The following is a 15,057-nucleotide window of genomic DNA, read 5'->3' on the forward strand; positions in this document are numbered from 1 at the left end:
CAAAGACTATAATCTCAAACCCAATAGCTATATAACTAACCCAGCGCCGTGAAGAAACCCTATGTGATTTAAATTCTATCTATTCTTGGGATTCTTTTCTTTTCCCTTTTTTTTAGAGAAATTCGTTAATTATATATCTCATATACTCTATTTGGCTTTTGGATGTGTTTATGTCAGACAATCTCGGACGCTTAATTTTAGAATTTATACTTAGATAACTTGGAGTTTGGCTTGCATTTCAATTTAGTCATAAAAGTGACAGCGACAAGTAAGTTTTATGGTTGTATAAAAGGGAGTACATTATATTTTATTCACCGCAACATCATCCAATATAGGTTTTGAAATCTATCTTGAGTTGTGTGATTAATTATTATTTTAAATGTTAATTTAAATGGCAGGTCTTTATCCCCTAACTATGATGCTAATGGGTCGTACGGGGAATGGAAAAAGTGCAACTGGAAATACTATTCTTGGAAAGAAGACATTTATGTCAAAGAGAAGTTTTGAAGGCATTACAATTACTTCTGAGTTGAAAACATGCAAACGGATAGATGGGCAAGTAATAAATGTCATCGACACTCCCGGTAAGAAATAAATAATTTACTAATAAGTTTTGATTTAGTGCATTATAGTCTGTATTAATTTTTTTTCTCTCATTTTTAAACATTTTTGTTATATCGTTTGTTGTGTAATTGGCGTGCAGGGGAGAAAACCTTTGATGCGGATGCATTTAATTATGACTCTTTTTTAATATTGTGTTAAAATACTAATATAATTTTTAAATTTTCAATTGTCTAATTTTAAGATAGGTTATCTCGATAAATCTACAATAAAAATTTTAAAATTTAGTCTATATTATAAGAATATGTCTACCTAATATATTTTCTTACATGAAAATTATTATTAATATTTAATATTTTTTATAAACTTTAGTTTTGAATGATTGAATTAAAAGTTTGTTGAAAATACAAGGATTGAATTTAAGAATTATTGAAATAAACCCAAAATACATGAACAAAGATAGTATGTATTAATTCAAATCAATTTATTGATGATTTAAATATATTTTCAAAGTTTGATTTATTTGGTACTTTTAAATTGCTTTTGTTTATCCATAAATTTTAAGTTTTATTATTTTAGTTCATGTACTCTCATAAATTTTTATAATTTATCTAAATCAAGAACAAAAATTGAAAAGAATCATAAAAAAGACCTTAAAAACCCAAAAATAATGAAATAACAAAATCTTATTAACTATAAAGCTCTCAATCTAATGCATGCATTTAAAAAAAATTGTACAGGTCTATTCGATTTATCCCATGGAATAGAACACTCCACGAGGGAAATAATGAAATGTTTGGAATTAGTAAAGGAAGGCATTCATGCTATTCTGATGGTTTTCTCAACGAAAAATCGATTCACTCAAGAAGAAGAAGCCACCTTCAAAACTCTACAAAATTTATTCGGATCTAAGATTGTGGATTACACTATTGTAGTCTTCACGGGAGGCGACGAATTCGCTGACGACGACGACGACGACGACAAAGGCGGCACCTTTGACGATTACTTGCTTGGTTGTCCTGTGGCTTTAAAGGATATTCTAGCCGCTTGCAAAGGACGGTATGTACTTTTTGACAACAAAACGAGGAGTGGAACAAAGAAGACTGAACAAGTGAATAAGCTTTTAGATTTGGTGAAAGAAGTAATAGACCAAAATGGAGGGCAATCCTTTACACATAGCTTGTTTCTTACTAGCAAGTTTGAGGAAAAGGTAGAAGTAATAAAAAGCACACTTGAGAAGCAAATAGAAGAAGAAAGAGAAGCAAGGCGTAAAGCGGAACAAAGATTTGAAGAGACGCGAAAACAATATGGGAATGATATTAAAAAACTCTCTCAGATGCAGCAGCAGTTGCTAGAGTTATATAGAAAACAACAAGAATTGCTAGCAAGGCCACCTCCAAGTCAACCAATTGCGCTGGTCTGTACGATTGTTTGACTTGAAATCATACTGTTATAATAAAATTATGAAACTACGTGAATAAGTATATATTATTGTGTGTGTACTATTGCATAATATATGTGGTAATAATGGCTGAATAAATTAGAAAAAAAAAACTTTGCTAATTAAACACTGATTAGTTCTACTGATTTTTCATATATGTGGTATATTCTCCGTGACTATTGAATAAATAATAGAAATAAAAATTAAAAAATTAAAAAAAAACTATAAGGACGGTATATGGGAATTTTGTTAAACCATAGGATTATATTCTAATTATAAATCATATAAGGACTAAATTCTAACTTTCTCCAAATTATGGGAACCAAAATTTGCAATGTAATTTTCTTTTTTCTTTCGAATTTAAGAGAATGTGTGGAGTTGAAGGGTATTCAAATTTCTAACTTCTTAAACGAAGGTATATGACCTTAACTAGTTGAGTTATATACTTTCTTTAAATAAATACGGTTGTATAAAGTTGATTTAAAGAAAAAGATGAGGCTACAATGTTGATTTAAAACTAATATCAAAGCTCTGCACTAAATTTTTCAATTTCCAACTTGTAAACCCACTCTTCCTCTTTCACACAACTCTCACTCCTTTCACTCACAACCTTCCCCATTTTTCTCTCTCATTCTTCACCATCTTCTCCTTTCTCTCTCAACCTTCACCATTTTCTCATTTCTCTCTCAACCACATCAGTCTTCCACTCCTTTCTCTCTCAACCACGCCTTCGCCACTCGAAGTTCGTCAGATATGATTGTCGACCATCGTCTAGTCCGTCCGATTCTTCCAGATCTGATCATTGGCCACCGCAGCCTGTCCGCTCATCTAGATCCGATAGTTTCAGGCCATCAAGCTTGTCCAGGTCCATCATGCTCGTCACATGCGTCCACGTATCATTCAGATCCGAGAGCTCCCGTCACGTATTGTCCAGATCCAAGAGCTTCATTCATACCCATCACGCTTGTCCACATTGTCGTCCAGATCTAAGTTCATTCCCAGACCTTAGTTCGTTCCATCAACATCTGAGTTCTGGTGTGATGTGTAGGTTCTTTCCGTAGCTAACAACATCATTTTCCCTCTATTTGGTGAGTTTCAACACTTACCCATTTTTCAACCTTTTTGGCCTTAACAAAATTTCAATGCCTGGTATTAGCAACAACCAATGTGCTAGCAAAAATTTTGGCTAATTTTATTATGAAGGATTTGGCCTTCCTACTGAAAAACCAGACGATGATGTCATTGATAAAAAAAAAATGACCAAGACGTGAGTGGAATTGGCACGGAAGAGGGTGCAGTTATGATAAATTAAGAAATGTCCAAAGCTGGATATGTTGAAATGTAATTTAAAATAATATAAATAATTTGAAAATTTTTAAATCAGAATATATAATATTTACGTTTTTTGTAAATATTATTTTTTAAACGTATCAAAAATGTTATAAACATATTATATTAATATACATATGAATTCTATATTATATTAAATCTAATTTAAATTTACACTGTTATAATACTATAAATACATTTTTAACATGTTAAAAATGTTATAATATGTTATAATATTATATAAAAAATTTTTAGTTAAATCAATTTAATTTATGTCATTTCTCTCTCCACAGTCTTTCTCCCTTCCAAACTTTGTTAAGTAATAAACAAAAAATGTCCTAGTAATTCAGTTAGGTATGTCTTCAAACTTTTTCTATAAATGAATTGCTATAGCTATTACGTAGTTATGGTAGTCATAAAATTATTTTGGGTTTGTAATTAATGTGATAGAAGACTTTAATGAATGTATTGAAAATAATATTGATGATAAGTCGTATCTAATTTTAATATTGGAACATGTGACTTATAAATAGTTTTGTTGTTTATAAGTTCATGACTTCATATTTTTAGTTTTCTCTTTGGCTTTGACATCAAGTTTCTATTTTTTTGCTTGGGTTGTTAAATTATTCGTGGCTTCTATTGATAATATTAGTTGTTTGGTACTTGGTAGTCATTGGTTTGTTGAGAAAGAGAGTTGTTGTTATGTTAATGTCTTGTTAGTGAGTTTTGTTATGGTTAGAAGTCATGTTGTTTTTGAATTTATAATTAGTGTATTGGAAGACTTTAATAAACATATGGAAGATAATGTTGGTGATAAGTTGTCTTTAATTTTGATATTGGAACATGTGGCTTATAAATAGTTTTATTGTTGATAAGTTCATGGCTTCACATTTCTAATTTTGTCTCTGATTTTTATATCAAATTTTTATTTCCATTTTTGGGTCGTTAAATTGTTAAATGATTCATAGCTTAAATTGTTAAATCGTTCATGGCTACTATAGCCCAACTTTGTATTAGCGTCTTTTCTCTTAGATTTGACAAGCTTAATTGTTTGGTTTCATAAAAATTGTTTATGGTTTTCATTAAGTCGTTTGTGTTTATAAGTTTATAATTTTTCCTAAAGAAATGAAGAAGAAATTTTAAATATCTCAGTTAGTGAAAACATCATGTTAAATAATCTATTAAACTTTTGCAGTGATGTTTATTTTTTAACCATAGTTCTCAATATGCTAAGAAAATGCATGGTTTTTCAAGAAAAACCTCCAGATTGATAGAATTTTGTTAGTATGATGAGATTCAGTTGCATGATTATTTTAGTTTTATTCCTTTTTTTTTTAGATGTATCTATATGACTCTCCAAAGTAGACAACCAACTCCCTTGATCTTCAGACTTTAGAGCTTTATATATTTATTCGTCAATACAACTTGTTGATAGGTTAGATAAATAATTTGTCACTTTCTTTGTTGTGAATTAGTTAATTTTTGTGTTTGTTTATAGTTAAGTGGTAAATATAATAACAATTAAGATTTTATTTTGTGCATGTACCGATAAAAGAAAATTATTATTGATTTGCATGTGCGTAAGCAAAAAAAACCGTATATTTATTTTTATTTTTTCAATTACAAAACCATGATAGACGTTTAATAATGGATAGTTATTAATAAAAAAAAATAGGTAAAAACCCGACATTGAAAATGATATTCAATGTCAGTTGAAAATCGACAATGAAAATAGTATTCAATGTCGGTTGAGAACTGACATTGAAGATAATTGACATTGAAATCTTGGTCATCTATAATGTTGGTTTTAAACCGACATAAAATACCTTTTATAACACGATCTTTGGTGTCGGTTTTCAACCGACATTGTATCCCTTTAATGTCAGTTTTAAACCGACATTAAAGATGTAATACCCTAACCCCTAATTTGGAAGGCATGAGGAAATATAATTAAATTATGAGGAATTTAGATGCGAAAAATCCAAGATAAATGAATTAAGTATGAAATAACACAATGGTTTAAGTATTGTCTACGTGTTGCGAAGGACATGTGGTGATGGAAACGTTGGACCAAACAACTGTCCTACGCGTGATGCCAAGAGAGATTGGAGAGAGCAGTTTGAGCGAGAAAATGGGAGAGAGCGAGATTGGAGAGAGCAGTTTGAGCAAGAGAATGGGAGAGAGCGAGAGTTTGAGCGAGAAAGTAGGAGAGAGCGAGAACCACGAGAGCAAATCCAGCGAGAAAGTTGGAAAGAGCGAGAGCCACGAGAGCGAAACCAGCAAGATTGGGACAGATGGATGCATTTGAAGAGAATTGGATGCGTTCACTAGTAATTTGGATAAATAAATCAGAAATTAAGCAGATGAAGTGGCAAAAGGAGATTATATGCAGGAAGATTTTTATCAACTTAAGTAGGTCGTGTACGGTTGAGATTACATGCAAATTAAGATAATTTTGGTTGGCAAACCCAGAATTAGACAACTCAAAGCTCAGTTAGCCAGAGTTAGCGTGGGCAGTCTAAGGAAGAGTCATTTGTATGGTGAGTTGTCGTGAGGAAAGAGGCTGGGAACGGCTATAAATAGGAGGCCTCGACATGAAGGTTAAACTCATTTCAAACAATTTCAGTAGTAAAAATCCTAAGTAGAGAGTGAGCATTTAGTGGGAAAGCTGTCGTTGGTGGTGGAGACAAGGAATTCGAAGGAGGTGCTGCGCAGATTCATATTCTGTTTGAGTAGGGAAGATATTTACAAGTAAATTGCATTAGGAGGATTTGCTGACGGTGAGTGTTATATAGCTTTGATAATTAAAGCATATGATGAGTGTTTATATAGCTTTGATAATGGATGCATATTGTAAGTATTTATAGCTTTGATATATGAATATATGCGTATGTAAATACAAAATACATGCTTTTGATGATATAATGATCTACATGATATTATTTATGTAATGACTATGGAAACTGGAATTATACCCGGGATATAGTTAGCATGCTTAACAAAAGGTGCTTGGCGGGAAAATATAGTCGGCCTCGGTCGGCGGGAAATAATAGTCGGCTTCGGTCGGCGGGAAATAATAGTTGGTGACGACCGGTGGGAAATATAGCCAAGTACCTAAGCATGACTAGCGGGATAAAGAAATAGTCGGTGTGCACACTAGCGGGAAATGGGTCATAGGAGGTTTCCATAGGTGATTGTGATGATTGATGATGATGTTATATGCCTGTCACGTGTAGCATGGGAATAAAGGTTACTGATTCCATGACTATATCTATGACCATGCATAAGTTATACTGTGAGTATTATCATGAGATTGATTTTCCAAAAACGATGATTTGCAAAGTGATTTCTGTCTTAAAAGAACCACTCACTGGGCTTAGTAGCTCACATTCTTCAAAATGTTTTTTTATATCCCCACCCCTTCCCCCCCGAGCGTTCGAGGAAGAGTCCATCACCCATCACCACCATCTCAAGATTTGGTAAACTAAATCTACTTATGTGTATAGAGGGATAGGGGGAATACTGTAAACTTATTAAAATTTGTAATAAATATGGGGGGAAATATTGAACATGAGTATTGTCTTAGGATGCTATTAGTTACCCTCACGCTCCCTTCCCGGTCTTGGGGTTTAAGGCTTGGGAGGGGGTGTGACAATAGACCTTTTATAACACGATCTTTGATGTCGGTTTTCAACCGATATTGTATCCCTATAATGTCAATTTTAAATCGACATTAAAGCCCGATTTTGTAGTATTGGTGATGTTAGAGTATTAAATAGTGATGTTCAAGTTTTTTAATATTTGATATTAATGTTATATCATTTTGTATTATGTTAATTAGTTATAGGTAAAAGCCCATTAAGCTCATTTCAATTCTTATATTTAAGTTTCCTTATGTCATTGTAATTGTTTGAGTTATGGTTTGTGATGTTAGAGTATTATATAGCAGTGTTCTAGTATTTTAGTATTTAATATTAATATTATATCATTTTGTATTATGTTAATTAGTTGTAGGTAAAAGTTCATTGAACTCATTTCAATTATTATATTTAAGTTTTCTTATCTCATTGTAATAGTTTGAAAAATCCTAACGACATTTATCCAAAATATCTCTATCTTTTCTCCGATTGCCTTTATCTCTCTCTAAAATTTTAAGAAATAGGTAAATGTGAGATTATTATTAATAGAAAGAAAAAATAACATTACAAGAAAAACCGTATTATTGCTTTTGAAATGTCAAATTCTAATACAGTTAACACATTTGAAAATGTCAAAAAAATCACTGCCAATAATAATATATCTAAAATGTGACAAAAAGAGAAGCGTCCAAATGGTAATTTATTGACATAGTTAAATTGTCATGTGTATAAATTCTTGTCAATTATTATGTATTGTTTTTATTGGAACTACTTGGTTTAAATACGTCAAATGTGTTTTTATAATGACCCTAAAAGAATGTCAATTTAATTAGCTTTTTACGCATTTAGCTAGTCATGTTTTATGTGATTTTTTTTAATTATAATAGATGTTTCCCTAGATTATCTTGAGTTTTCAGCATTGTGTTCCAATAATTTTATATAGTGAGGAGGATAGAGTTTCATCAAGCAAATGAACAATATACATTCTCATGATATATCAACTACATTTTCACTGATAACTTTAACAAAGTTCATATCTTCAAGAATACCACATTATCAACTTTTGATGAACAATTTCAAAATTATAAGAATGATTAATATCCACAAACTGTTCCAAAACTACAAAATTTATTAATCTCATATGAACAATTGCATACTTATTAATCCCACGTAAACGATTAAAAAATGATAAGAATTTAATCCATTTTGAACCATTTCAACATGACAAACTTTTATCTCCAAAATGACAAACTTTTTTGTCAATTTAACCATTCATATTTTTTTAAAAAAAAGTTACACAAAAAAAAATGGATCTTTCATGTTGTCATCATAAAAAATTCACACTAATAATTACAATTTTTTAAAACTAATAATATTACTGATCATCAATGTCATCCTTGTTAGTCTTAATAATGTAGGTAAGCCAACAAGAAAAATCATCAATCCAACATAGCAAAATACAAATCGACAAAATATGTTTGACCAAAGAATGGACCACCTTATTACAACATCTAGAACATAACTCAATTCTATCACATTTAATTTATTTAAGAGATAATACACTTCAACCTAAGTAACTCAAAAGGGGGGAGAGAGAAGGAAAGGGATTTGAGAGATTTAACCATGCTCTCAGCATCAAATTCAAGCCCAATATCTCCATAGCCAATCTCCTCACGCCAGCCGCAGACCCACTAACAGAGCAAAAACTTCTCCCGCTTCAGCTTCAAAATACCCACGACGGAAGACAACCTGAGCAGCTACCACCTCACCGACAAACAGTTGCACATTAGTCATTCATCATATGTAGGATCCAAAAATTCAATTCACTCTATTTATGAAGGTTAAGAAATAGGTATGAAATAAACTTTACATTCTGTTACAATTACTTTGTAAAATCCTATATAAAGAATCCTAGTTAGAATCTTCAATACATAGAAAATAAGAAGAGATTTATAGCTACTCATCTATTATTGTACTTCCAATCTCTGTAAGAAATAAAGTTGTTCCAGCCCGTGGATGTAGGCCTTGCCGAACCACGTTAAACCCTATTGTGATTCTTCTTTCTCTCTTTACACTTCTTTCACTTATCAAACTTCATCTTCTTCATCAGATTTCTCAAGAAATTTGCACAGAGTTTTCTCTCTCTTTTCTTTCTTTCTCTCTCAAGCTCTCTCTAACCTGAAGGGACAAAATAGAAGTGTTAGTCACACTGAAAGCAATTTGATAGAGGTGAGTGGGTCAGATTGATCACAGTCATCAAAGTGTAAGGCTGGATTAAAATTTCACGTGGATTGTGATTTTAGCCATTTGATTCTGAAACCAGTAGTTTCTAGCTCATGATGTGGTTTCATTTCTTCATTTTTTGGGCCTCAGTGGATTGTTGACAAACCCAACAAATTGGTATCAGAGCTTGCAAGAACAAGGGAAAGATCAGTCAAGAATTCAAGAAAGTTAATCTCTGACAGTGTACTTAGACAAGTTATTGATCAAGATATAGCATTCAAGATGTGGACAAAGTTGCAATCTTCTCAAGTTGTGACTACTAAGGAGCCTACTGAAGGAGACCTTTGGCACAAAAGACTCTCACACATTAGTGCCAAAGGCTTCCAAGCTCTAGCCAAACAAGGGATCCTACCAAAAGGGGTTCATCAAAACCTATCTTTTTGTGAACATTGTGTGATAGGAAAGGCAACTAGGCAGAGCTTTGTTAAGGCTCAACACACAACTAAAGCCATCTTTGACTATGTGCATTCAGACCTATGGATATTTTCTAACTTAAAACTAAAGATATTTTCTTAAACGGTGTCAGGTATTTCCTAACTTTTGTTGATCACTTAGGAAATTTTGGATATATTTTCTTAAAACTAAAGATATGGTGTTTGAGAAATTAAAAGAATGGAAGGTTATGGTTGAAAAATAGACTAATTGTCAAATTAGATGCCTTAGAATAGATAATGGACTTGAATTTTATGCAGAAGAATTCAATGTTTTTTTTGTAGACAATAGTGAATAGTTAGACACAGAACTGTGAGATACACACCTCAACAAAATGGAGTGGCAAAGAGGCTGAACTGAACTATCCTTAAAAGGGCTAGGAGTCTCTTATCAGATGTTGTCCTACCAGAGAAATTTTAGGCTGAAGCAGCCTTCTAATGGGGATGATGCCCTAAAGTCTCGTGTCCTGTAGTTTGTAAATAGTTTGTACAAACGCTTGAGATGTATAATATATTATATTTACTTCACTTCTTGACTTTACACATTTAGATGTTTTATTTTCTTTACCACAAACCAATAAACTAAAATCCATGGTTGTCTTTATGTAACTTACGCATGTATGTGGTGACATACAAGTGGATCATGTCTTAAGTGATAACCAAAATGGTCTGTAGTATATGGATATAAGAAGGAAACCCTATCATGGTAACGCTACGGATACGACTCGCTTTGTGGAATAGTTACAAGTATTGTAACTTGTCACATATGGTCTGATCTTGATCATTCGTGTAAGGGATATGCGAGCGGGGGCATCCTATACAAAGAGTTTGTATAAGACCTGACCACGAAGAGTTAACGTCTCGTTATATAACTCCATTCATGACAGATACTTCACTTCACTAGGATGAATATAAGTAACATGACCTCAATCTTGAGTGAGTTGGGAACTCCTGCCATTGAGGGTAATCCTTTAATTTGCATGGGTGCGAGTGGTCAGGCTGCCGACTCAAACCTACCACTTTGAGGATTCGTCTGATTTGGGAGTTGGGAACTCAACTATACAAGATAGAATTCACCCCTTCCCCGAAACAGGGGTAAGTAGATAGATAACTCCCTTAAGCTGATCCCAAGGCTTGAATGATGTGGCGCCATACACCTTCTCTTGGCTCGATAGGTGTTCACACATAGTAGAACTATGTTGTATTGTTCACTAGAGGGATCAGTGATACTTAAGGAGTGAGATGTAACTACAGGGGAAAAACGGTAAATTGGCCCAGCTATACTTACGAGCATCTGTGAAGGGTTATCGTACTCATGATTGGTTATATCCAATGAACACAGAAATATATCTGTGGTAAGAAGAGTTCGGTTGTCGATCTTTAGTGGAATGTCTGGCAGTTAACGGATGGTGGATCTCGTGGCTAAAGAGTTTAGTAAGCTATTCACGTGCCGTTGGAGCTTCGAGCCATAGGTCCATAAGGTCCTCTTGGTAGCTTGGATACAAGTTGAGAATCAGTTTTTGGGTCAGTTTGAAATGTTCAAATTTACAAGAGGGAGTTCGATTATATATGATATAATTGAACTGGTTAATTATATATGATATGATTGACTAAATGTATGAGATACATTAATTTGGAGGAAATTGGATATAAATATGATTTATATCAAATAGAGGAGAAAACACTATGGTTGATATATTATATCAAACTATAGGTTATGAATATAATATGATTATATGTATCATTTTATTCATTGGATAGTTATGAGATAATTGTCAGGCGTTTTCTCCGAATTCATGCATTAGTGGGAAATTCAATTTAGTTTTCGTAACTGAAGAATAAAATGAAAATGGTTTTCGTTTTGCAAAAGAAATATGCATAATTGCTCACGGTGTGACTGCATTTGATCGCATAGTACTTGAGAGCCTATATGATAGTGCATTGTGTTTACTAAACGATCACACACCCACATGCACATTTACTAAACAACCGTTTACCATTTCCTAAACGATCACTTAACGCCCGAGCCTAACTAAACGATCGTATAGACGATCACCCAATTTTTCCTACACGTTTGTGTACCTTGCCTAAACGATCAAGCACCCGACTATATGATGGACTTTCCTTTCTCCCACTTGCTTGATCTTTTGTACACGATTGCCTTTTCTCCCTACCTCTACCAAATTCGAACAAATCCCACCTTTTGGATTCTCATTCCGAGAATACTGAGGGCTCCGAATGGTGGTGTTGTTCTTGTTTCCTAGTGTTCGTGCAAAGCTGTTCGTGGTACATGATTGGAGGTGCTGAACGATTGCCTGACGTTCTAGAGAGAGTGCAAGGAGTCCGTTCGTGTGAGAGCGAGTTTTTGTTCTGAAGAAAGTCATCAATTGTAAGTCCTCGTTATCTTGTATTTTATTCTTTAAGCATGCCAGTAATTTAGTGTTATATAATGCATATCTGTATATGTGAATGTATATGTGGAAATTTCGTCACAATGAATTGGAAAGATCCTCTTTCGCTCATAGGTACTCTTGTATAAGAGTTCATTTATTATACAGTTTACACACTTAACAGATGCCCTCATGCTTTTCTAAACTTGCTCACTCAAGAAGAAAAATGGACCAATCACTCACCTAATCCCAGTAACCTAAGGGTCATTGGGTGTATTGCTTTAGTGCACTAGAGTAAGGGAAAGTTAAATGCCCGAGCAGTAAAATATATGTTTATGGGGTTCACTGAAGGAGCGAAAGGTTTTAGACTATGGCATTCAACTAAGAAGAAGTGTTAAAAAGTAGAGAGGTTATTTTCAGGGAAACAGAAATGTTTATGCAAAAATCAAATACCCCTGAACAAACACCTCAAGAGCAGACTGAAACAATTGAGGTGGAACACTCACGTCTACTATAGATCCCTCAAGCTCAAATTCTAATAATACCAATGGCCAGTTGCCTCGTTATGAAGAAGAAGAAGAAAAAGAGGCAACCTCTAACACTGAGCAAAAGGGACCAGATCTAAGGGGTTATACCCTAGCTAGAGATAGGCAAAGAAGAACTATTGTTCCACCTTTAAGATATGATGACTACATCAACTTAGCTCTAAATGCCTCAGAACAGGATAATGACTCATAATCCTCTACTTTTGAAGAGGCAGTAAGTTGTGCAAAAGCAAGGAAGTGGATAGAAGCAATGAATGATGAGATTGAGTCCCTAATGAGAAATGACACATGAGACCTAGTTCCTTTACCTAAAGGGAGCAAATTTATTGCATACAAGTAGGTGTACAAGTTTAAAGAGGGTATCCCTAATGTTCAATAACTTAGGTATAAAGCTAGACTGGTTGCAAAGGAGTTTTCCCCTGTAGTCAAACAAACTTCAATCAAATTACTTCTATTTATAGTGGCATAACAGAACCTGGAGCTTGATCAACTTGATGTCAAAACAGCTTTCCTTCATGGTTTTCTAGATGAAACCATTTATATGTGGCAATCTAAAGGCTATATAGTCAGTGGGAAAGAAGATTATTATTGTCTGCTAAAGAGGTCTATCTATGGACTTAAGCAGTCTCCTAAGTGTTGGAACAGAAGATTCAATGAATTCATACAAAAGAATAGTATTAAAAGTTCCTATGACAGTTGTGCTTATATAAACACTAAAACCTACACAAATCCTGTCTATCTGCTCCTATATGTAGATGATATGCTGCTATCAGGAACTAGCATGAAAGATTTAAAACAAGTCAAAGATCTATTGAAATCCGAGTTTGAAATGAAATATATGGGAAGTGCAAACAGAATACTTGGCATAGATATCAAAAGAAACAAAACAGCACACAAACTATGCATAGATCAAGCACAATATTGTGAGAAATTAATCAAAAAGTATCATATGAAAGAGGCAAAAATAGTTAGCATACCAATAGCACATCATTTCAAACTGTCATCAGAGAATTCACCCAAAGAAACAGATGTTGAGCATCTAAAGCTAATGTCTACAATTCCTTACTCCCAAGTTGTGGGAAGTCTTATGTATCTAATGATTTTTACAAGGCCAGATATTGCATATGCTACTAGTTTGGTCAGTAGGTACATGACCAACCCTGGAAAAAGGCATTGGGAAGCTACTAAATAGATTATGAGGTATCTAAAGAGTACTGTGAGTGCCATACTACTATATCAATAGTTTTTTGATATTGAACCAGAGTTAATTGGCTTTGTTGATTCAGACTATGCAGGGGACCTAGATAAAAGAAGGTCTTTATCCAAGTATATCTTCCTATATGGAAGTTATATTCTAAGTTGGAAGGCTACATTGCAATCAGTGGTAGCCCTCTCTTCAACTGAGGTATAATTTATTGCTCTATCAGAAACTGTTAAAGAGGGCCTATGGCTTAAAGGGTTACTACTAGATTTCGGTATAAAATAGAACACAGTGAAGATCTATTGTGATAATCAAAGCACCATGCATCCATCTAAACATGGTCAATATCACATTAGAACAAAGCATATATATGTTAAATATCACTTCATACGTGAACAGATTGAAGAAAAGAAGATTGAGTTTTAAAGATACATACCTCGGACAATACCTCTGACATGCTGACCAAAGGCGTGACCCAGCTCAAACTTCAAAAATTTCTTAACATCATCGAGTTTGAACTGAAAGACAAAGGATGAAACAAAAGAGTTAGCAAAGAGGAGCTGAATCTAATTAAAGTTCATTTCAAGGTGGAGATTTGTTAAGAAATGTGTATGAAATAAACTTTACATTCTGTTACAACTACTTTGTAAAATCCTATATAAAGGATCCTAGCTAGAATCTTCAATACATAGAAAACAAGAAAAGATTTATAGTTACTCATCTGTTGTTGTACTTCAAATCTCTACAGGAAATAAAGTTGTTCCAGCTCCTCCGTGGATGTAGGCCACTGTTGCCGAACCACGTTAAACCCTGTTGTTATTCTTCTTCCTCTCTTTACATTTCTTGCACTTATCAAACTTCATCTTCTTCATCAGATTTCTCAAGAAATTTGCACAGGATTTTCTCTTTATTTTCTTTCTTTCTCTCTTGAGCTCTCTTTAATCTGAAGGAACAAAATGAAAGTGCTAGTCACAGTGAAAGCAATTTGATAGAGATGAGTGGATCAGATTGATCACAACCATCAACGTGTAAAGTTGGATTAAAATTTCACGTGGATTGTGCTTTTAGCCATCTGATTCTGAAACTAGTGGTTTCTAGCTCATGGTGTGATTTCATTTCTTGATTTTTTTGGGCCTCAGTGGATTGTTGGCAAGCCCAACAGTGAATTATTACAACATCCAAAGATAAATTGAGGGAGCATTTTGAAATGAAAGGTGCGAGAATTGCAAAAAGAATTT

At 33.6% G+C, this 15,057-nt stretch overlaps 2 protein-coding genes across 4 annotated transcripts in view; one reads left to right on the plus strand and one right to left on the minus strand.

The window, feature by feature from the left end:
• The first annotated feature begins 334 nt into the window (after positions 1–334).
• Positions 335–2,091, plus strand: LOC120091537 (immune-associated nucleotide-binding protein 1-like). Its single transcript, XM_039049611.1, has 2 exons — positions 335–584; positions 1,302–2,091. The coding sequence occupies exons 1-2, from the start codon at positions 392–394 to the stop codon at positions 1,994–1,996; spliced, it is 888 nt and encodes a 295-aa protein (XP_038905539.1). The 5' UTR covers positions 335–391; the 3' UTR covers positions 1,997–2,091.
• A 6,257-nt stretch (positions 2,092–8,348) lies between these two features.
• LOC120090333 (selT-like protein) overlaps positions 8,349–15,057 on the minus strand; it is a 34,339-nt gene continuing 27,630 nt past the window's right edge. The window contains exons 5-6 of one of the 3 annotated variants that reach the window (XR_005485518.1): positions 14,256–14,762; positions 8,349–8,726 (exon numbers count right to left, since the gene is read on the minus strand). The gene's annotated coding sequence lies outside the window, so the exon portion shown is untranslated. Of the gene's footprint in view, positions 9,148–14,255; positions 14,763–15,057 lie in introns of all 3 variants that reach the window. The other 2 variants (XR_005485519.1, XR_005485517.1) reach the window with 2 other exon arrangements.

This window comes from Benincasa hispida, chromosome 11 (assembly GCF_009727055.1).
Source record: "Benincasa hispida cultivar B227 chromosome 11, ASM972705v1, whole genome shotgun sequence".
NCBI lineage: Eukaryota > Viridiplantae > Streptophyta > Magnoliopsida > Cucurbitales > Cucurbitaceae > Benincasa > Benincasa hispida.

Bases quoted from the DNA above. Each gene is read 5' to 3' on its own strand.
- LOC120091537 (XM_039049611.1), top strand. From the start codon at position 392: ATGGCAGGTCTTTATCCCCTAACTATGATGCTAATGGGTCGTACGGGG. The intron at 585-1,301 runs GTAAGAAATAAA...AAAATTGTACAG, and splicing joins AAATGTCATCGACACTCCCG to GTCTATTCGATTTATCCCAT.